The sequence below is a fragment of the Canis lupus genome, chromosome 7 (genome assembly GCF_011100685.1).
Source record: "Canis lupus familiaris isolate Mischka breed German Shepherd chromosome 7, alternate assembly UU_Cfam_GSD_1.0, whole genome shotgun sequence".
Classification (NCBI taxonomy): domain Eukaryota; kingdom Metazoa; phylum Chordata; class Mammalia; order Carnivora; family Canidae; genus Canis; species Canis lupus.
This window is the reverse complement of record NC_049228.1, coordinates 79,521,113-79,544,209: the sequence shown is the minus strand read 5'-3', so window position 1 is coordinate 79,544,209 and position 23,097 is coordinate 79,521,113. Positions and strand designations below refer to the sequence as shown.

The following is a 23,097-nucleotide window of genomic DNA, read 5'->3' as shown; positions in this document are numbered from 1 at the left end:
ATGAATTCTCTATATTGCTTTCTCTATCAGTGGAAGTGAAATTTGCTCCCAGACACTGCAAACATAATCCAGCTGAAATTTTTCTTGTACCCTTTAAAGTATTCTTTCTACTTTTCTTTTCCATTTTAATTCATATTTCCTGTGCTCATCTCTTCATATACTTCGTTGTTACTGATTTTAAGGGTAAGTCAGTTTTATTGGTCTAGCAAAGACAGATATCTTTTATCAAAGAACATCCCACCATCCATTTTGTCTCATATAAAATATTTCTAATCCATACAATCTACTAAATATTAAGAAACAGACACTCTATACATTACTTTAGGATCATGTATTTCAGTGATTTTATGAAATGTTATATTTGGATTATATTTCATAAAAATGTTAGCACTCTAAATAGCAAGATTGCTTTAAACTACAGGCCTAATTATACTATATGCATTAAGATTAAAAAAAAATAGCTATATGGAATACTTACTCTTGTCCTTGTCATGTTGTACTGAATGGTTCTAATTACAACTAGTATCAGAAGACTCCCCAGTGAAATTTCAGTTAAAACTCGTTCTGAATACCAAGTAATATTTTTCAATATCTGTAATGGGGAAGAAAAGTTTAGGTAAATATGACTGCTTTATAGGAAAAAAGGATGATCCACGTCTATAATTTCTGATGAGCCATGGCTTTGCTCTGAAGGAGAGTTAAACACTATATAAAAGTGAATTGTGAGACTTTCAGTTCAAGAGAGCAAAGCTGTACTGAGGTGTTCACTTCTTCCTTCTTAAATAGAAAAGAAAACAGATTTGGAAAATTAGTACACAAACAGGAGATATATTTGGAAAGACAGATGGCACAAAGGCAAGAGAAAAAACAGGAAAATATGAAAACAGAAAAAATGAGGAGTTTCTTGAAAAGTAGAGCTGTCCCAACAACCACAGAAAACCTTCATACTCGTGTTCAGGAAAAGCCTAGAATGCAAATAAGCCAAGATCCAGAAGACCTGGGCCACGTTCTGCTATGGCTATTAACTGTAGGCAGCTTTGGCGCTCATCTCCAGGCCTCAGGAAGCAAGAAGTGTTTTCTAGCGTAAGCGGTGCAGTTCCACAGTCGACAGGTAACTGGGACATCAAAGAGAGAAGCTGAGCAGTGCACATCTGTGATTTGAAAGGCTAAACTGAAAAGTTCTCTCAGACAACAGCAGTGAAAGCCAAACAAAGTTGAGAGCAAAGTGGAGACCTAATGTCTACTTAATAAAAGGTTCAAAAGATACAGACTAGAAGAAAAACAGAAAAATTAGTAACAGGAGAAAGTTTTGTTGAGAAGAAAACCTTTCAAAATTCTGAGAAATATAGAAAAAAATGTAAAACTGACTCTAGCAAGACTTCTGAATTTACAGTATACAATAAAATCTTACTGCCTCCCAAAGAGAAGAAACAGATTATCACCAAAAGAAAGATAAGCAAACATTAGATTTCTCATCTTAAACACTACACATCTGCTTAACAGAACAGTATCTGTAAATTTTTGAGGAATGGATTATGATTCTAGAATTCTATACCTAGAGAAACTACCACCTAAGTATACAAACAGAGACTTTTAAGTACCCAAAGAGTTAACATGAACCACTCATGCACCATTTCTGAGAGAAAAAACAAGCTACCACACGTTAGTACTTAGCTGCCCATCCTCTCCACCATTACGACATAAAATGACAGCTCAAGGAATTCAAGAGAAGGACAATAAGGACTACCAAATAAAACCCCAAAGCAACAACAAACTGCAATTATAGTCCATGAAATCAGAAAAATAAAATTAAGTCTAAGTAATATGGTTGTACTGCAGTTCTTCTCAAAAATCATTAAAATAAATATTTTTCTGGTAAATCTGCCCCTGGAAAAAGTCCAAATAATAGAATTGAGAAAGGGGGTACAGAAACAGACCAGAAGAATAAAAAAGTAAAGGGATGCTTTGTTCAACTTCATGCAAGTGCAGATGAGTGCCCCCATAACAGATTTTCACTCAGTTCAACTCTCCGGCAAGAGTACCATGTCACCCAGTACCCCCCATTACAAATCACCCAACCCTCACCTATTCTGCAGTCTGCACTCGGAGGCTGGCACACTGCAAATGCCCAATACATGGGAGCTGAATATTGTTTGTAAGGTAAAAAATGTCAAAGTGTGAGCATTCCCCTATATCATGACTAAGGATGGCCATCATCAAGTAGAAGAGATAACCTATGTGTATAATAATAGTTGAAAGACTTCGAAAAATGAGTTTTGTCACTTGAACCTTTATAAAGGAACAGTAAAGTGCTCAGTCCCTCTGACTTACCCTCTAAGGTACCAGTTCTCAAAATGTGGTCCTGGGGACCTCTAGGGGTCCCAGACACACTTGTGGAGAATTCTCATGGTCAAACCTATTTTCACGATAATACCAAACATTACTTTCCACTCTCATTGTCTCCTGAGTATATAGTTGCATTTGTCAGGTGCTACATAACATGGCTGATAGGGCAACAAGTTTAATACAGATACAGACACGAGAATCTAGCAGTCTTCTGTTAAGGCAATTAATTAAAAGAGATTTGAAAAACTGTAAATGCCATTCTTCTTGCTAAATTTTTGTTTGGGAAAAGTTACTTTTCATAAATATATATTACTGATGCTAACATGTACTGGGTTTATTATAGTAACTATTATTTCAAATGACCAAATTTATTTTTCAAATATCTCAGTTTTAATTTCTAATATGGTAAATATATAGAATTATGACCTATATAAAAAAGCTATCTGGTGTCCTTCATTATTTTTAGTGTAAAAGACCAAAAAGTTTTAGAACTAATGCTCTTAAGTCTCCAAGTGAACACTGACACAGGATAGTCATTAGGTAACTTTACTAGTGAGAGGTGTCTGTCTTTTTAAAGGTCACACATTTGAGTATAGTTCAATTTCTCCTCTCTCGGTTCCTTTATTTAGAAATAAATTATCATAGGCCATCCTTATTTGAAACAGAGGTCATTAGTTCTTAATGTCTGCTTCTGTGTGTCAATTATATAATTGGATGGAAGAAGTATTTTGAATAAAAGTAGTCTTATTCATTTAACATTCAACAAATATTTAGTATCCAGAGTAAATTTACAATGTTACTATAAAAATTAGAAATCCAATTTAGTGTTTACATAAAACTTTCCTCCTGTGAAAAATGTGTCATTGTTTAGAAATTCTGGGTATACTTAAGAAAAATTATAAATAACTAGTTACAAAGTGCACACAGCTTCCCATAGGCCATTAATGCATAATGGGCAACATACAAAAAATTTTCTTGGTAACATAGCTGTAGCTGTTGACTTATTTAACTGGTTCTTACAAAAACAATTCCCCATCTCTTGTATTCAACATTCAGACATACAGTTTAACAGTCACAGACTGGTATCCTGATCATACAATACATATATTCATCATTTCATGGTCAATTAACTCAAATAATATGCAGAAGGAAATACCTTAAGGATCTGAAAAATGTCTTCCTTCTCAAAAAGTACACGAGAATTACTTGTTCTAGGTCTTTTCCTGAGCGTTTTCCTACTATATAGATTTGGTTTTATTGAATAGATTTCTTACAAAGGTTTATATGCTAGAGTACAGTAAGATACCATGCAATCAATTCCTTACAAAATCAAGTATGTATAGAAAGGCAATGAATAATTAACCTCTATTCTCCTACAACTAACATTAACTGTTAGTATTTTATTTTAACATATAAATACTATTTTATTCCCCCAAAGAGTATAATATCAACCACTAATCAACCACTATCTTGAGGTTGGCATGTATCTTTCCAGTCTCTTTCAAATGTTTTATATGTATACATACTCCCTCAAAACCCAGGATTCCTTTATGTATTTGCTAACTTATAAAGAGTACCATAGTGTCTGGGGTTAAATAGTATCCCCCCAAACTTCACGTCACCCAAAACCTGTGAGCGTTTCTTATTTGAAAACGGGGTCTTAATATAACCAAGATGAGATCATACTGGGTTAGGATGGACCCTAAATCCAATGATTGGTGTCCCAAGAAGAGGAGGAGAAGGGACACAGAAAGAGGCACTCACATGAGAGACCATGACACAACAGACACACAGAAGCTGCAAGCCAAGGACCCCAAGGACTGGCCACCAGAAACTAAGAAGAGGCGAGATCTATCCTCTAGGTCTTTCAGAGAGAGAATGGCCCTACTGATACATTGCTTTTGAACTTCTAACCACCAGAACTGTGATAATAAGTTTCTGTTTTTTAGCCACCCAGTTTGCAGTAAAGTTACGGCAGCCCTAGAAACTAGTACACCACAGGTATTTATTTGCATCTTATTTTTTTCCACTCAATTTATTCTTGTAACACCACTATGATGACGCATATAAGAAAATTAATATTTATCACATCTGCCAAATTCTGATAGTACTAATCATTTCCTAAAGTGAATACTTCTATGGTAATTAATAAATAGCTGATGCCCCAAGCCACTCCCCCAGAATCTCCTGGGGGTTCAGCAATTAATGTTCAGCAGACAATAAAGGGACCATGGTTGATACCCATTCTCACTGGCTGATTTTGGTACTATACTAGTTAAATATCTGAATATCACCTCTACTTCATTCCATCTAAGCACTAACTAGTGCCTGTTTTCTTGGGTCTACTCTTCTAACGGAAATTGGGATTATTTCCAGTTTTTCCTCCAGTAAGAACAATGTTACAATATGGATTCTTACCTTGACTACCCAAAATCTCACTATATGAAACTCAGAAACCAGGGATTCCATACTCTCCATACTTTCATACTCTGAACATTAATTATCTAAAGTCAGGAAGGAAATCATATAAATTTTAAAAAGAGAAATAATCTGTAAAATATCCGTTTTAAGCCACCCAGTTTTTTTATATGTATATTTTTTATTGCAGTTCTAATTGCTAACATATAGTATAATACCCAGTGCTCATTCCGTCAAGTGCCCCCCTTCAGTGCCCGGTCACCCAGTCACCCCATCAGCCCACCCACCTCCCCTTCTACTACTCCTTGTTCGTTTCCCAGAGTTAGGAGTCTCTCGTCTTTTGTCACCCTCTCTGATATTTCCCTCTCATTTTCTCTCCTTTCCCTTTAATCCCTTTCACTGTTTCTTATATTCCCCGTATGAGTGAAACCATATGTTTGTCCTCCGTACCCTCCAGTTCTATCCATGTCGAAGCAAATGGTGGGTATTCGTCCTTTCTGATGTCTGAGTAATATTCCATTATACATATAGACCACATCTGCTTTATCCATTCATCTTTCGATGGACACCGCGGCTCCTTCCACAGTTTGGCTATTGTGGACATTGCTGCTATGAACATTGGGGTGCAGGTGTCTTGGCTTTTCACTGCATCTGTATCTTTGGGGTAAATCCCCAGCAGCGGCTGCACCAGTTCACATTCCCACCAACAGCGCAGGAGGGTTCCCCTTTCTCCACATCCTCTCCCACATTTGTTGTTTCCTGTCTTAATTTTCCCCATTCTCACTGGTGTTGTTTCCTGTCTTAATTTTCCCCATTCTCTCTGGTGTGAGGTGGTATCTCATTGTGGTTTTGGTTTGTATTTCCCTAATGGCCAGTGATGCGGAGCATTTTCTCATGCACTTGTTGGCCGTGTCTATGTCTTCTTTGGTGAAATATCTGTTCATGTCTTCTGCCCGTTTCATGATTGTTTCTGTGCTGTTGAGTTTAAGAAGTTCTTTATAGGTCTTGGATATCAGCCCTTTATCTGAGAGGTCATTTGCAGATATCTTCTTCCATTCTCTAGGTTGTCTTTTAGTTTTGTTGACTGTTTCTTTTGCTGTGCAGAAGCTTTTTATCTTGATTAAGTCCCAATAGTTCTTTTTGCTTTTGTTTCCCTTGCCTTCATAGCTGTATCTTGCAAGAAGTTGCTGTGGCCAAGTTCAAAAAGGGTGTTGCCTGTGTTCTCCTCTAGGATTTTGATGGATTCTTGTCTCACATTTAGATCTTTCACCCATTTTGAGTTTCTCTGTGTCTGGTGTAAGAGAGTGGTCTAGTTTCGTTCTTCTGCATGTGGATGTCCAATTTTCCCAGCACCATTTATTGAAGAGACTGTCCTTTTTCCAGTGGATAGTCTTTCCTGCTTTGTCGAATATTAGTTGACCATAGAGTTGAGGGCCCATTTCTGGGTTCTCTATTCTGTTCCATTGATCTATGTGTCTGTTTTTTGTGCCAGTACCACACTGTATTGACGATCACAGCTTTGTAGTACAACTTGAAATCCAACACTGTGATGCCCTCAGCTCTGGTTTTCTTTTTCAATATTCCCCTGGCTATTGAGGGTCTTTTTCTGGTTCCACACAAATCTTAAGATGATTTGTTCCAACTCTGTGAAGAAAGTCCATGGTATTTTGATAGGAATTGCACTGAATGTGTAAGTTGCCCTGGGTAGCAGTGATATTTTCACAATATTAATTCTTCCAATTCATGAGCATGGAATATTTTTCCATCTCTCTGTGTCTTCCTCAATTTCTCTCAGAAGTGTGCTATAGCTTTTACAGTATAGATCCCTTACCTCTTTGGATAGGTTTATTCCTAGGTATCTTATGCTTTTGGGTGCAATTGTAAATGGGATTGACTCCTTAATTTCTCTTTCTTCAGTCTCCTTGTTAGTGTATAGAAGTGCCACTGATTTCTGGGCACTGATTTTGTATCCTGCCACATTGCTGAATTGCTGTACGAGTTCTAGCAATCTTGGGAAGGAGTCTTTTGGGTTTTCTAGGTACAGTATCATGTCATGTGCAAAGAGGGAGAGTTTGACTTCTCTGCCAATTTGAGTGCCTTTTATTTCTTTTTGTTGTCTGATTGCTGAAGCCATCCAGTTTTTAATACTTAATGACTTCATAAGCAAATCTCCAAGAGTTTGCTAGAAAACGAAACTGCAAGGTCACTGAATAGTTCTTTTTTAAAATAAGTGTAGGTTTGGGTCACTATTAAACTAAAAAGCACAGAACAACAGTGTTCATCACAGTAGCACAAGCCGCAAAGCCAGTATTTACGTTAAAATTAATTTTTAATAAAATTATAAATTCAATTCCTCGGTCACACTGGCTATATTACAAGTGCTACCATCTCAGACAGCACAGTTATCACAGAGGTCTCTGTCATCACAGGAAGTTCATGGAAGTTGAGTAGCCTCGAATGAAGAACACCACTGTATCCATCACCATTTTATCAAATGTTAATATCTTGCTTCTGAAGTCCTAAAGCCCTCTAGCCACTCCTCGCTGACCCTATTCTCTAAACTCTGGCAGCCGGAATTTGATGCTTCATTACCATGCAGATTTTTGAGATTCATTATCAATTCACACAGCTCTTTCATCCATTCTAGCTGTTCTACAGTAGTTCATTTATGGAATCAGCGATTTGCAATTTTTAATACTACCAACAATGCTATAGTGAACATTCTTTCAAATACGCTCTTGTGAATCTTTGAAAAAGTTCTTAGGATACGAAGCAGGAAATGGAATTGCTGGGAGGCAGAATATTTACTTCTGCAGGTTATTTGAGGAATGTAAAAGGCCAGATTCCCCTCAAAAGTAGTTCTGCTCATTTATACAGTATACGAGAGCCCTCTTTCTCTGGATCCTTACCAATTCTTTACAGCGCTTAGAATTCCTGCCAAACTGATGAGTGCAAAATATTGCAGTTAATTTAATTAGCATGACCTGACAAATCATCAGGTTGAACATCCTTTAAAAATGCTTGCTGGTGGGACACCTGGGTGGCTCAGTGGTTGAGTGTCTGCCTCCAGCTCAGGGTGTGATCCTAGAGTCCAGTGATTGAGTTCCACATTGGGCTCCCTGCAGGGAGCCTGCTTCTCCCTCTGCCTGTGTCTCTGCCTCTGTGTCTCTCATGAATAAATAAATAAAATGTTAAAAAAAAAATGCTTGCTGGTCATTCAGGTTTTGTATTTTCTTTTTCTATTACTTTGCGCATTTTTCTCTTGAATACTTTCTTTTTCTAACTGATTCTGCTAATTCATCTTCCTGCCTATGGCTTGTTTCCACCTTTATTAATCATGAAAATTTTTCATTTTAATGTAGTCAAATTTGTTAACATTTTAAGTCATGGTTTATATATTTATTCAGTATGATTTCAGGGATTGCAGTTGAGACTTGAACAATGTGGAAGTTAGGGGTACCCACCCCCACTACACAGTCAAAAATCCATCCAAAAGTCAAACTTTTGACTCCTGAAAAATATACTTAATGATAAGCCCACTAAGGAAGAGAAGATACAATCACAGTTGGTATTTACTGAAAACATCCATGTTTCAGTTAACCCACATAGTTCAAACCTATGTTTCTCAAGGGTCAACTGCAACTCTCACAAGAAAACTGTTGAGATTTTTGATCAAGAATGCACTGAACATAGTGATTAATTTGAAAGCAAAATTAAGAACTCTGTCACAGAGTCTTCCTATCCATGAACATGGTGTCTCTTTCCATTTATTAAGTCACATTTAATATCCTTAAGTAATTTTTGTCATAAAATGTTTACACTTCCTCTCTTACACTGATTCCCAAATTCATTGCAGTTTTACTGCCATTATAAAGAGTATTTCTAGATCACATTTTTGAAGATTTATTTATTTATTTGAGAGAGACAGGAGGGAAGAAGCGCACAGGGAGAGAATCTCAAGGAGACTCCCTGCTTAGCATGGACCTGGACAAGGGGCTCGATCTCACAACCCTGAGATCACAACTTGAGCCAAAATAAAGAGTAGGACACTTAACTGACTGAGCCACCCAGGCATCCCTCTAGATCATATTTTTGAAACGTCTTGTTACTGGTGTGTAGAAATTGTACTTGTTTTGTATATGGATCTTGGATTCAGAAGATTTGTTCAACTTTCCTAAGAGTTCTAATATTAGAGTTATTTTGAATTTCCTATGTAGTCAATCAAAACATCTATAAATATGGACATTTAGATTTCCTCTCTTTTCAAATTTAAATGACCTGCTTAGACTTCTGATAAAGTGCTGAAGAGGAGTAGTAATACAGAGCATCCTCTTCATTTTGGCTTTCAAGAAAATAGTTCTAAAATTCTCCAATCAAGTATAATGCTTTTAACTGTAGGTTTTGGGAGAAATTGTTAAGACAAGGAGTTTCTTTTCTACCTTTATTTTGTTGAGAATTTTGTTTATCATGAATATGTGTTGAATTTTATCAAATCCTTTTTCTGTACCTATTGAGATGACTGTATGATTTTTCTCTCTTAAGTTAATAAATTACACATTAAGAGATTTTCTAATATAGTTTTAAGGAACTTTCTTTAAAAAAAAAAAAAAGTTTTTATTTATTCACGAGAGACACAGAGAGAGAGGCAGAGACACAGGCAGAGGGAGAAGCAGGCTCCCTGCAGGGAGCCTGATATGGGACTCAATCCCAGGACTCTGAGATCATGACTTGAGCCAAAGGCAGACACTCAACCACTGAGCCACCCAGGCGTCCAGATATTTTCTAATATTAAACCATCCTCACATTTCTGGAATATTGTTATTTACATAAAAATGTTCTTTTTACTCTTTGCTTTATTTCATTCTACAATATTAGATTTACAAGGTTTATAATTACATTTGTGCCACTTACTAAATTTTTGCCTCTGAATTAAAAATCTACCTGTAATTTTCCTTTATCAAATTTCGGGATTTTTGGCATAAAGAGTATACTGGCCTCATAAAATGAATTGCAAAGACTTCCCTTTTTTACTACTCTCTAGATGAGCTTATATACAATCAGTGTTATTTCTTCCTTTAGTTTTCAGAAGAATTCATAGGTAAAAATCAGCTGGGACAGTAATCTTCTATTTAGAATGACTTCACATTACAAAATCAGTTCCTTTAAACAGGCTATTTTGATTTTTCTTTTTCCTTTCATGAGCTTTGGTTAAATTGTTTCTGGGAGTGGAGGAAATTTGTCCATTTAACACTTAAATTTTATAGCATAAAATTACTCATAGTATCCTCTGAACTTTTTTTAATATCTGTGGGATCTGTTCTGATTTCCTATAAATTCTCAGTGATAGACATGTGTAACTTTTTCTTGGTCATCTTTCTAGGGGTTTATATCTTAGAAATTTTCATATATTTCACTTATAGTAAAAATGTAGAAAGATTTAAAATCAAAGATCTAAGTTTCTACTTATAAAAAAAGAGCAAGTTAAAGCTTCAAGTAAGCAGAAGAAGGTAAATTAAAAGTAGAAATTAATGAAATAGAAGAAAACAGAGAAAAGCCAATGCAATCAAAAGTTGGTCCTTTGAGGGGCCCCCGGGTAGCTCAGTCGGTTAGCAGTCATCTCTTGGTTTTGGCTCAGGTCAAGATCCCAGGATCCTGAGATTAAGCCCCACATCAGGCTCCACACTCAGCAGGGAGTCTGCTTACCCCCCTCTCTGCCTCTCCCCCACTCATGCACTCCCTTCTCTCTAAAATAAATAACCTTTTTTAAAACTTGGTCCTTTCAAAAGATTTAAAGGACGCAGGACAGAAAAGGAAGAAAGAAGACAGGATGGAAGGATGGACCCCTAGTCAGTCAGAGGTAGAATAAGACAGAAATAATACATATTCCAAAGTTAAGAATGACAGCAATAATGTCTCTATGGCTAGCACAGATATAAAAAAGGTCAGGGAAAAAACAGTAAGTAAAAAAAAATTATGGACAACTTTACAGGAATAAATTCAAGACCCTAGAAGAAATGTACCAATTCCACGATAGACAAAAAAACTATCAAAGCTCAAAACTTAATCAAATATATATAAAAAGAGAATATATCATGGCCAAGTGCCGCTTATCCCAGGAATGTCAGATTGACTGAATATTCAAAACTTATTCATTATGATGCACTATACTGACAGACTGGAAAAAAATCCATGTGATTTAGAATATATAAAGAAGCCTTATAACTCAGTAATAAGACAAAAACCCAATTTTTTAAAAGGAAGTATGGCTATCGAAGGTAACAGAGGGCTATCCCTGTGGTCATGGAAATGTCTTGTATTTTGACTATGTCAATATCAATATCTTGGTTGTGATACTGTATTACTTACTGTTTTGCAATTACACTTGCCATTAAGGGAAATCAGGTGAAGGATACATGAATTCTATTTTTCTTAAAACTATAATTAACTTTTTAAAGTATAATTTTTAAAAATGGGAGAAATTTGGAAAGATACTTCACAAAAGATATATAAGTATATGAAAAGTACATGGAAAAATGCTCATCACCATTGGATATTAGGAAATGCTAATTCAAACCAAAAATCAGTATCAGAATCTATTTCGTGGACAATTAAATCCACATCTAATAATTCCATGTGGATAACTTTGGTAGAAACATTTACTTGTTCATTTTTACTACTACATATGCAAAGGAAAAAAATAAAAATAAGCAGAGATCAACAAGAAAGCCAAATTCTGAAGGGAAAAAAATCTGTTTAAATACCTGAACTTGAAATGTCATCTGGAATACCCTGAAATCCTTATGAAACTGAGTCTGGGGGATCCCTGAGTGGCGCAGCGGTTTAGCGCCTGCCTTTGGCCCAGGGTGCGATCCTGGAGACTCAAGATCGAATCCCACATCGGGCTCCCAGTGCATGGAGCCTGCTTCTCCCTCTGCCTGTGTCTCTGCCTCTCTCTCTCTCTCTCTCTCTCTGTGACTATCATAAATAAATTTAAAAAAAAATTAAAAAAAAAAAAAAAAAAGAAACTGAGTCTGAATGTGGATAGAACTTACTGCCTTCCTTATCTTACCATCCCTGTTTTGGTAGTCAAGAAATTTTAATTTTAATTCAAACTCCTTTGCTAATTTTAATTATAAATATAATAAGGATACCAAAGAAGTATAGAAAATGATATAATAAAAAGTGTATCCATCTTTGAGTTTTGTCAAATCTTAACATGTCATATTTGCTTCAAAGTTCTTTTTGGTAGTTACTTCCTGTTTTGCTTTCCATGCTGTTGAAGCAAATACAACACTACAGACCTAGGTGAAGCCGCAGTGTACCCTTCCCCATTTTCACCCCCCTGTCTTGCTCTCTAGATGTAGCCAGCACCCTGTTAGACTCTGCATGCCCTAAACATTTTTTAATATCAACAAGGTTGCTGGATGACCATTAATAAGCATGTCCTCTTTGTGCATGTCCTTCCTATAGAGCCCTGGAGTGGAACTGTGAACTCAGGGCTGGACACAACTTCAGTTTTATCACTGTCTTGTCAAGCTAAACACACACCTGACCTTGATTCAGCAATTCTACCCTAGGTGTATACTCAAGAGAATGAGTGTGTATGTCTGCCAATGTACAGATGCAAAAATGGACACAGCAACTTTATCAAAAATAGTCCTAAAGTGGGAAAAAAAGAAAATATCTACCACCAAGAGAATGAATAAATTTACTGTGGCATATTCATACACTGGAATAGCACCTAATAATACAAAAGAACCAAATAATGATGCAATAACGCAGGTAAAACTCAGCAACACTCTGATGGGTAAAAGAAGCCAAAAAAATAGAGAGCACATCATAATTCAAGGAGAGAGAAAAACTAATCTGTTGGGAGGAAAGTCAGAATAGTAGTTCACTGATTGGTTGTGGGGTACTGGCCAGGAAAAGGCATTTCTGTTATGCTAGAAGTGTTCAATAACTTGATCTGGGTGGCAGCAACACAGGTATACACATATGTAAAACTCCTAAGTACCTTCAAAATTTGTGCACATTTTATATTTCAACTTAAATATTTTTAAAAATTTTATTGGTTTTTCTTATTAAAGATAAATGCTATAAAAAATGAGACAACCCATACAAATTCTTTCTTGCTGGTGGTATTTTACTAAACACAAGAATCAAGAAATTTTTATGTTTTATCCTCTTTTTACAGTGTCAAGATTCCTTAAATCTTAATTGAAGCGATGGTTACACCATGTAAGAGACAAAAAAAAAAAAGTTTTAATGGAACATCATCAGAGAAGAATAAACATGCTACAAAAACCCTACTGAAGACAAGGAAAAAAAAGAAAAAAGAAAGAAAAGAAAAAAGAAAAGAAAGAAAAGAAAAGAAAAGAAAAGAAAAGAAAAGAAAAGAAAAGAGTATTTGTACCCTATTAAGAGTGAAAGCCCTAACTCCTCTTCCACTAGATCCCCACAGCAGAATGAATGGAAGAGCCCCCAGAGAAACTGATCCCTCCAAAAGAAAAGTCGATAGTAGAGTGCCCAGAAAAACAGACCACCTAGAGTAAATTAAAGCAAGTCAGTCCTGCCCACAAACAAAACTTACAATCAACTTTTCAGTGCCTTACTTCTAAATATAAACAAACACTGGTCACCAAACATTTGAGTAAAGCCTCCAACACTGCTAAAGACAGAAGTCAAAGAAGAAAATGAAACTAAGAAACTATGTAACTCATTTTAATACATTTACAGGGAGTCCTCAGTTCTGTTGAAGTACCGGAGCTGATTTAGTGTGATTGGTTCGTGAATAAAAAACTGGGCAATTGAATGGACGCCTGGGTGGCTCAGTGGTAACCATCTGCCTTCAGCTCAGGGCGTGATCCCAGGGTCCTGGGATCGAGTCCCATATCCAGCTTCCCGCAGGGAGCCTGCTTCTCCCTCTGCGTCTCTCAGGAATAAATAAATAAAATCTTTAAAACAAACAAACAAAACTGGGTAATTGTGTGCTATGGAAAAACCAAAACTTGAACAAGAAAGGAAATGCCATTATCATACATTACATAGCTGAACTAAGAATACTAGTTAATTATAATCATGAAGATGCTGAGTTCTCAAGCTAAAAATGATAATAAAATGGAAGGAGAGGAAAAGTCTATGTGCAGAGAGGGGGCTGGGAACCCAGAGGGAACAAGCATGATGTGCAGGAAAGAGAGTGAATAATGACTTATTTTCCATTTTAGGAAGAGAACAGTGAATATCTAAATCTGAAAAATCATGAAATAACAAGATAAGCACGTTATTTAGAAACATGGCCAGAGTCAAAAGCATCGATCTTTGGGGTGTGGGAATCAGGTGTAGGGTAGACACAGGATGTATCATGTTGCATTAAAACCCAACACTTCTGTATAAGTTCTAAAATTATGTACATGTGTTAGGGCCCCTGACTGGCTCAGTCAATAGTGTGTGACTCTTCAATCTCAGGGTTGTGAGTTTTGAGCCCCACCGTCCAGGGTAGAGATGACTTAAAAATAAAATCTTTTTAAAAACCTCCCCCAAAAAACTATATACATATGTTACTTTGACACAAAGAAAATACAAAGAGGAAGATAAAAATCAGTTTGGGGTTGGAACTCACCCACAGAACTAAAATTGAAAGAGTTAAATTATGTTACTGATTTCCAAAAACAGAAGACCATTCATTTCCCAGCTGCCTTCTCTCTGTTCCCTATTGCTTCCCTTACTCTGTATACAAGAGGCAAGCCTATTTGACAGTTTCTTTCAAACTAAAAAGGGGAAACAAAACAGAGAAGAAAAATTAACTCAGTGGCAGCAAAAACATTCGCCTTGATAACTAAAGAAACCGTTTTGATTGAGTTTTTAACAGTGGCTAATATTCGAAAAAAAGCACTTCATAAATCTGAAGAAAGGCACACCATTCCTGAGCCAGGTTCCTGCGGAAACATCCACAAGAAGGAAAAGAAGAAAGAAATGCTAAGGCTGCAGTAAAGCTTGGCAGAAAGACCTGCCTGTTAAGAAACTCTAAAACTCTAAGCAAAGCAATGGTAACTTACCACTTCATGAATGGATCTATTAAAGCCATCGTCTTCTGTAAGGATCAATAATATTATAAGGGCCATATACACGTGGTGTGAATTTCTTTCTTCGACATGATACAGAATCTCAAGAATTGGTAAAACCTATCAAATAGAAATTTTAATTTACTATTTCAATTACTTCATCATAAGACCAATGTTTTCAACCTTTATGCTTTCATTATGTACTCTGTTTTAATTTCATAGTTATAAGTTTCTTTAAAGGAAAAAGAAAACCACACAGACCAGCTTATGCCTGAAAGTACTTTTCCGGTGTGTAGCTCTGATACCAGTAGAGGAAACAATTACCCCGTACGACGGTCTGCCACCACGTAAAGACAGGATCTGCAGAGACCACGTAGGCCAACATGGGACACTGAAGAGAGGCAGGTCTGCCTCGGGCTAGCAGGAACTTACACATCAGGTATTCTTACAAACACTAATGTGTCAAACACTAATGTGTCTTAATAGGAAAGATTATAGAACAAAATTATTAATAAAATCAGATCAGCCTAGTAAGTATCCTACCAAAATCCCATTTTCTAATCATAGTCTTAAAAAATATTACAGAAGAAAGGCAAAAAGATAGATAAGGACATCAGCTGAGACATTATCATCATAATCATATCAGAAATTAAAAACAAAAATAAATATACAACCCTCCACCCCTCACTCCAAAAAACCCAAAAAGAAAACCTTTTAAGCTTTTACTGGTGTATGTCATCACACACAGAGGACTGTTTCCTGCACATTCTGTGTACCAACGTCCTTATCATGGTGGAACTTTCTACAACAAGTAGTGTCATGGGCTATCTGTTTACTGTCATCATTTCCCTTAGGATACGACATGCTCAGAACTGCCTCTGCATATTCTCAACTCTCCCATCAGTAAAGTCATCTCTCCAAGTTTGTGCTCATATGAGCTTTACACTATTACATCCAATTTTACTATTTAAAATAACCAATGTTTTCAACATATACCTGGTGTGCAGACAGGTTCATTCATCACTTTATATATATTATCTTTTGTGTTGCCTTGACATAGAACATAGTCTTTCGATGAATTCTAATATTCTACGTCAACTCAATATTTTAACACTGAAAAAATGGCCACCGAATCTCTGGTGAATCCTGCTATCAATCTGTAAAAACTGGTACAGGGGAACATTCCTAATGCCACCAGCAAGCTGCTGGCTATTTCAGGGATGTTTACAATTCTATTCAGGTATACACAGCCCACAGGTATCTCTCTAGCATATATTTAAATTATAACATTAATACCTTAGTGAGACAAGGTTACTTTTCCACTCAGAAACACTTTTGTGGGCAGCCTGGGTAGCTCAGTTTAGCGCCACCTTTGGCCCAGGGCCTGATCCTGGGGACCTGGGATTGAGTCCCACGTTGGGCTCCCTGCATGGAGCCTGCTTCCCTCTGCCTGTGTCTCTGCCTCTCTCTGTCTCTTATGAATAAATAAATTCTTAAAAAAAAAAAAAAAAAAGAAAGAAAGAAACATTTTTGTTTACATGTTAGTTACAAACAAAAATCTGAGATTCCCTATCGGAGTTTTTCACTCACATAATAGGGATAGTGAGAGCATGTAAGTGCTGTCCGGCATGGGCAGGCCTCGAGTCAAAGCCTGCTGAAGGGACGGACATGTGGGAAACTGAGCTGGAATATTACCCTTCCTCTTAGCCATGTTCAGCAGGAACCTGCTGCAACTGGGACTAGCTATATGATCTTGGTGGGTGGACACTTAGCATCTGAAAAGAGCCACGACGACATGAATATCCTGAGAACAACAGGCCGCGCTTCTTGAAGGACTTAATCAGGCTGGATCACGGGGAGAGAAAGTCCTGAAGGACAGGGAAGCTGGTCATGCTGCTGTGTTCTCCTGCCCTGTGACAACATTGCCATGTGCGCTGTGTCCTACGTACCCCTGTGCCTGGTGGCAGCTCCCCATCCATCTCTCAACCTCACCTTTGCAACCAGGCAAACATACTTACCCTCCTGGGAAAAGAAACCGCTCTTCAAAAGATTAAACAATACAAAAAGCATGAAATGTGTAGTGTGATACTTACAAGATTTTCCATATCTGTGCGAGCCAACATGTACGTTCTAACATTACTATTCTGATGGAGCAATGTGTACAAGAGGAGAGTTGCCTGGTCAGATGTCTGCTGTTCACAGAGAGCTGTGTACAAACTGTTGAAGTTAATCTGGAAAGCGTGTGGAATTGATGAGGGGAAAGGACTGCTATCTGGAACACAGAAACCACAAAATTTTAAAAATATTATGTCAGTATTTTCAGGACCGTGCCTCATATAAATAATGAAAGCACCATTAACGTGTACAATTCAATTCCCATTAATTTTATATGTCACTACATTTTAGGTTCAAAATTTCAATTTCAATTTTAAATTTTACTTAGAGAACTAAACTAATGTATAGCATGGTGACTATAGTTGATAAACTACTGTATAACTGAAATTGGAGGAGATAGTGAAACTAAAATGTTCTCGCCAATGTAAAAAAAAAAAAATCTGGGAGTTTATTTCTTTATACTATCTAAACCAAGGCCTTTCAATGATTATAAATACATGTGCAAATACCACATAACAATGATTTTTTATCTTTAAAAAAGCCAAATATAAAAAAGATTCAACTAAACTAAGTCACATACTTTGAGCTTATTACTATTTTTGCATTAATATAGCTGAATTAAACTGGTTATAAGAACATGAGGTTAAATAAACAGCTACAACCCCAGGCCAAAGGCTGCTCTAATAGATACAATTCAAACATGACATCTGAGATGTTCTATTTACCAAAACTAAATGACCACCAGCCCTAAATAAAAAATATTGAGACAAAGAATACAAAAGTTTCTACATAAAACAAAAAATCCTCTTGTAAGGGCTAAAAAGAAAAAAGGACTTCAAGCTGAGTCAATTTTTTTTTCAAATGAATAATTATGGCTCAGCTACCAATGTCATGAATCTAGTTATGAAGAAAATAACTAGGTAACGTCATATAATTTAGCTAGCTTTATTTTTAAAATTCTTATTCCTATTACTCATATATTTAGTAAGTAAACTCTACCCCCAACGTGGGGCTTGAACTCACGATCCTGAGATTCAGAGTCATACACTGTACTGATTGAAGCAGCCAGGCGCCCCTAAATAATTTTAAAGTATTATCAGCATCAGTATGTTCAGCATTAGCTTCTATAGTAAAATACACCAAATTTCAAACTACTGGAAAATGTATACAATATTTTTTGTAAAACCTTTTTTATTTTTTTTATTTTTTGGATTTTTTACTGGAGTTCTATTTGCCAACATATAGTATAACACCCAGTGATCATCCCATCAAGTGCCCCCCTCAGTACCCATCACCCAGTCACCCCATCCCCCCGTCCACCTCCTCTTCCACTACCCCTTGTTCGCTTCCCAGAGTTAGGAGTCTTTCATGTTCTGTCTCCCTCTCTGATACTTCCCACTCATTTTCTCTCCTTTCCCCCTTTAATCCCTTTCACTTTTTCTTATATTGTATGAGTGAAACCATAAAATGTTTGTCCTTCTCCAACTGACTTACTTCACTCAGCATCATACCCTGCAGTTCCATCCACGTCGAAGCAAATGGTGGGTATTTGTCATTTCTAATGGCTGAGGAATATTCCATTGTATACATAAACCACATCTTCTTTAACCATTCATCTTTCGGTGGACACTGAGGCTCCTTCCACAGTTTGGCTATTGTGGACATTGCTGCTAGAAACATCGGGGTGCAGGTGTCCCGGCATTTCACTGCATCTGGATCTTTGGGGTAAATCCCCAGCAGTGCAATTGCTGGGTCCTAGGGCAGGTCTATTTTTAACTCTTTGAGGAACCTCCACACAGTTTTCCAGAGTGGCTGCACCAGTTCACATTCCCACCAACAGTGCAGGAGGGTTCCCCTTTCTCCACATCCTCTCCCACATTTGTTGTTTCCTGTCTTGTTAATTTTCTCACTGGTGTGAGGTGGTATCTCATTGTGGTTTTGGTTTGTATTTCCCTAATGGCCAGTGATGCGGAGCATTTTCTCATGCACTTGTTGGCCGTGTCTATGTCTTCTTTGGTGAAATATCTGTTCATGTCTTCTGCCCGTTTCATGATTGTTTCTGTGCTGTTGAGTTTAAGAAGTTCTTTATAGGTCTTGGATATCAGCCCTTTATCTGAGAGGTCATTTGCAGATATCTTCTTCCATTCTCTAGGTTGTCTTTTAGTTTTGTTGACTGTTTCTTTTGCTGTGCAGAAGCTTTTTATCTTGATTAAGTCCCAATAGTTCTTTTTGCTTTTGTTTCCCTTGCCTTCATAGCTGTATCTTGCAAGAAGTTGCTGTGGCCAAGTTCAAAAAGGGTGTTGCCTGTGTTCTCCTCTAGGATTTTGATGGATTCTTGTCTCACATTTAGATCTTTCACCCATTTTGAGTTTCTCTGTGTCTGGTGTAAGAGAGTGGTCTAGTTTCGTTCTTCTGCATGTGGATGTCCAATTTTCCCAGCACCATTTATTGAAGAGACTGTCCTTTTTCCAGTGGATAGTCTTTCCTGCTTTGTCGAATATTAGTTGACCATAGAGTTGAGGGCCCATTTCTGGGTTCTCTATTCTGTTCCATTGATCTATGTGTCTGTTTTTTGTGCCAGTACCACACTGTATTGACGATCACAGCTTTGTAGTACAACTTGAAATCCAACACTGTGATGCCCTCAGCTCTGGTTTTCTTTTTCAATATTCCCCTGGCTATTCAGGGTCTTTTTCTGGTTCCACACAAATCTTAAGATGATTTGTTCCAACTCTGTGAAGAAAGTCCATGGTATTTTGATAGGAATTGCACTGAACGTGTAAGTTGCCCTGGGTAGCAGTGATATTTTCACAATATTAATTCTTCCAATTCATGAGCATGGAATATTTTTCCATCTCTTTGTGTCTTCCTCAATTTTTTTCAGAAGTGTTTTATAGTTTTTAGAGCATAGATCCTTCACCACTTTGGTTAGGTTTATTCCTAGGTACCTTATGCTTTTGGGTGCAATTGTAAATGGGAATGACTCTTTAATTTCTCTTTCTTCAGTCTTGTCAGTATATAGAAATGCCACTGATTTCTGGGCATTGATTTTGCATCCTGCCAAAAACCTTTTTTAAAATAGAGTCACTAAATGATGAAAACCATAAATTACAGCCCACTTGGGAAAATTTCTGATACTGCAAAACTGACAGAGCCCCTTTCCTACCGTTAACTGGACTCGCTTAGATACTAAAGCCAGCAAAGTTAGCAAGTTAAAAAGGAAATATAGATCAAATGAGTTGGAGAAAAGTATAATCTTATCAGATAAAACACTGGAATGTGATAGCACAATGAGTTGATATTTTAATATCTCTAATATCTTAGGGGATCCCTGGGTGCCTCAGCGGTTTAGCACCTGTCTTCGGTCCAGGGTGTAACCCCAGAGTCCTGGGATTGAGTCCCAGGTCAGGCTCCCTGCATGGAGCCTGCTTCTCCCTCTGCCGGTGTCTCTGCACCTCCCTCTTTCTCTCTCCTTCTCCCTCTCTGTCTCTAATGAATAAATAAAATCTTTTTTTTTTTTAATAAATGAAATCTTTTTAAAAAAAATCTAATGCATACAATGATCATGTCACTATTTTGACCAGTTTCACAAAGGATGAAATAAAGGCTTGGAGAGATTAACTTTTCCACGATTAGCCCAAAATAAAATACAGATCAGCCTCTGTTGTCATCACTATATTACACTGCTTCTTATAATTACAGCAATAATATAATGACTCTGTACTATGATAAAAAACTCATTTAATAAGAGCCCTGTGTGGTAAGAGATTATAACCCCTGCTTTACAGATCAAGACACTGGTCTTTAAAGAATAAAAACTGGGATATGAGCCCAAGGCAGTCTAACCCTAAAGTCAGTGTTCTGAATCACTGCACCAAATGATCCACCAAAAAAAAGATGGCTATCCAAAAAGAGTTCGACCCTAAATAGTAACATCTTACCTGAGCATCAAAAGTAACAATAAATACCATATACTGAACATCTGGCTATGTTGCAAAATCTGAGTTAATCATTTTAAAACCTTACCTTGTGTGGTACTTCTATAAATCCTATTAGGTGATGTTATCCCCATTTTATAGACAAAGCCAGGGAGGCTTGACATTAAGCAAACGGTAGGAGGCCTCACAGCTTCAAAGTGACTAAAGTGTGGCATAAGCTTAGGTCTGCTCAACTCCAAAACTTGCTTTCTTAATCAGTAAGCCACAATGGAATAGTAATGGGAACAGGAAAGTACTATCAGATACATGCGTCTTCATTTTTTTCTCAAATTGTTAGAGACTCCCTATTATTGTTTTCTTCTACAAATAGTAATACCAGAGTTGGCAAAGGTACATTCAACTGGCACATCATGCACTATTAATTATGTTAGAACTCTAGAAAGGAACATGGCAACATTCTTCAGAAGCCTTAAGAATGTTCCTATCCAGTAACTTCACTTCGTACGCATCTTAATTATACTAGTGTTCGATACATCTTGAAAATCTAGCTACCATATTAATTTGGCCTACAGAGTACAATCCTGTTTTGTTTTTAAAGGGAGTATAATCTTTTGATTAGAGATTATTCTTTCAACATGGAACTACCTACTCAAGCGCTACTTCAGGGCAAATTACAGTCCATGGGCAAGCCCATCATCTGTTTTGGAAATAAAGTTTTACTGGAAACCAGCGATGCTCACTTCTTTATTATCTATGCCTGCTTTTGTGTTATGACAGCAGAGTTAAGATGTGGTGACAGATAACACATGACCCCACAAAGCCATCTGCCCTTTGGCAGAAAACGCTTGCTGAGTTCTAATTTTAAGTACTATAAAATTCTAATTGGAATACAGGCTTTAAATGAAAAACTTCAAACAACCTATCACTTGGAGTTTTCAGGTTCATTCCTACTCCTAATAGGACAGGCAGATCTAAATAAGGCAAACACTGGCCTGGATTTCTCTGGATAAAAATGTAAACTTAAGTGGATATAAAGAATCAGAGCGCTCATCTAAGATTCATTTGACCTTCCTGTGAATACAGACAGGAAAGTCTAAGTTTTTCTCATCTTTAACCAATATGAAAATATACAACTATTAAACAACAGGGGAAGCAATATCCTCTTTCCTCATTAGAAAGAATTTTTAGGGGCACCTGGGTGGCTTAGTCGGTTGAGCATCCAACTCTTGATTTCGGCTCAGGTCTTGATCTCAGGGTTGAGAGTTCAAGCTCCGAGTCAAGCTCCACAATGAGCATGGCGAAGGGATGGAGGGAAGGAGAGAGGGAAGGAGCAAAGTACCACAAACCTTGCGTATTTTTAAAGGACATAATGGCTTGTCTGTAGGGGTTTGGTGCATCTGCAGCATCAGTCAGGTTGGCCAGCACGAGCAGAAGCAGGAGGCTTTGGTTGGCCAGAGGGGAAGAAAGTTCTGGAGTAGCAGCTGCTTTGCTGCCCACGCCACCCAGTGTGAAGACAGTCCAGAGGCCAGCTAGAGAAGAAAACAAACAGTTAAGGCGTGCTGGGACCGGTAAAATGGATATGCCTATTTCTGTATGATATTCTATATACTTTATAGTATTTAAAAGTTTGAAAGAACACTTTTTCAATTATTAAAGTAAAACAAGTTACTTGAAAATTCTCAAACTGCCCAAGGATATAAAATTTAAGACTACCATTTCCTACTCCCATAATTCCACTTCCACTTCCCATAGATAACAACCACTATTAAGTTTCCTCTATCTTTCTAGATTTGCTTTACATATCAAAACATCTACATAATTATAATAAAATTTCACAACAACAAGAAAATTTCACGGACAAGCTTATACCAATATATCTGAAAACATAAATGAATACTAATATATCTAGAAGATACAAAACTGGTCAAAGACAAAAAACCCAAATGGACAAATAACCTTCGAAGAGTAGGAAATGGAGTCAAAGAACTAGCCCTAAAAATCAAATTGAATCCAGATGTTTTATAAGTTAGTCTACCAAGCCCTCCCAGGACAGACAATTCCCATATTACATAAATAGCTCCGAAGTATACAAGAGGTATATTTACACAACTCATCTGACAAGCCCTGAAAAATCTCCCTGATACAGAAACTGAAAAATGATTGCATTTAAAACAAGAAGGAAAAATGAAAACAGATTTTTAGATAGATTCAAACAAAAG

General features: G+C 37.0%; 1 protein-coding gene across 6 annotated transcripts in view; it reads right to left on the bottom strand.

Annotated features, from left to right (window-relative positions):
* The window catches only part of DYM (dymeclin), a 343,179-nt gene that overhangs the window by 182,254 nt on the left and 137,828 nt on the right, over positions 1–23,097 (bottom strand). For all 6 annotated transcript variants that reach the window (XM_038543986.1, XM_038543991.1, XM_038543989.1 and 3 more), the window contains 4 exons: positions 22,225–22,407; positions 16,919–17,097; positions 14,820–14,945; positions 479–592 (listed from right to left, as the gene is read on the bottom strand). In XM_038543986.1, the coding sequence (XP_038399914.1) occupies positions 479–592; positions 14,820–14,945; positions 16,919–17,097; positions 22,225–22,407 (602 nt within the window). The remainder of the gene's footprint in view (positions 1–478; positions 593–14,819; positions 14,946–16,918; positions 17,098–22,224; positions 22,408–23,097) is intronic.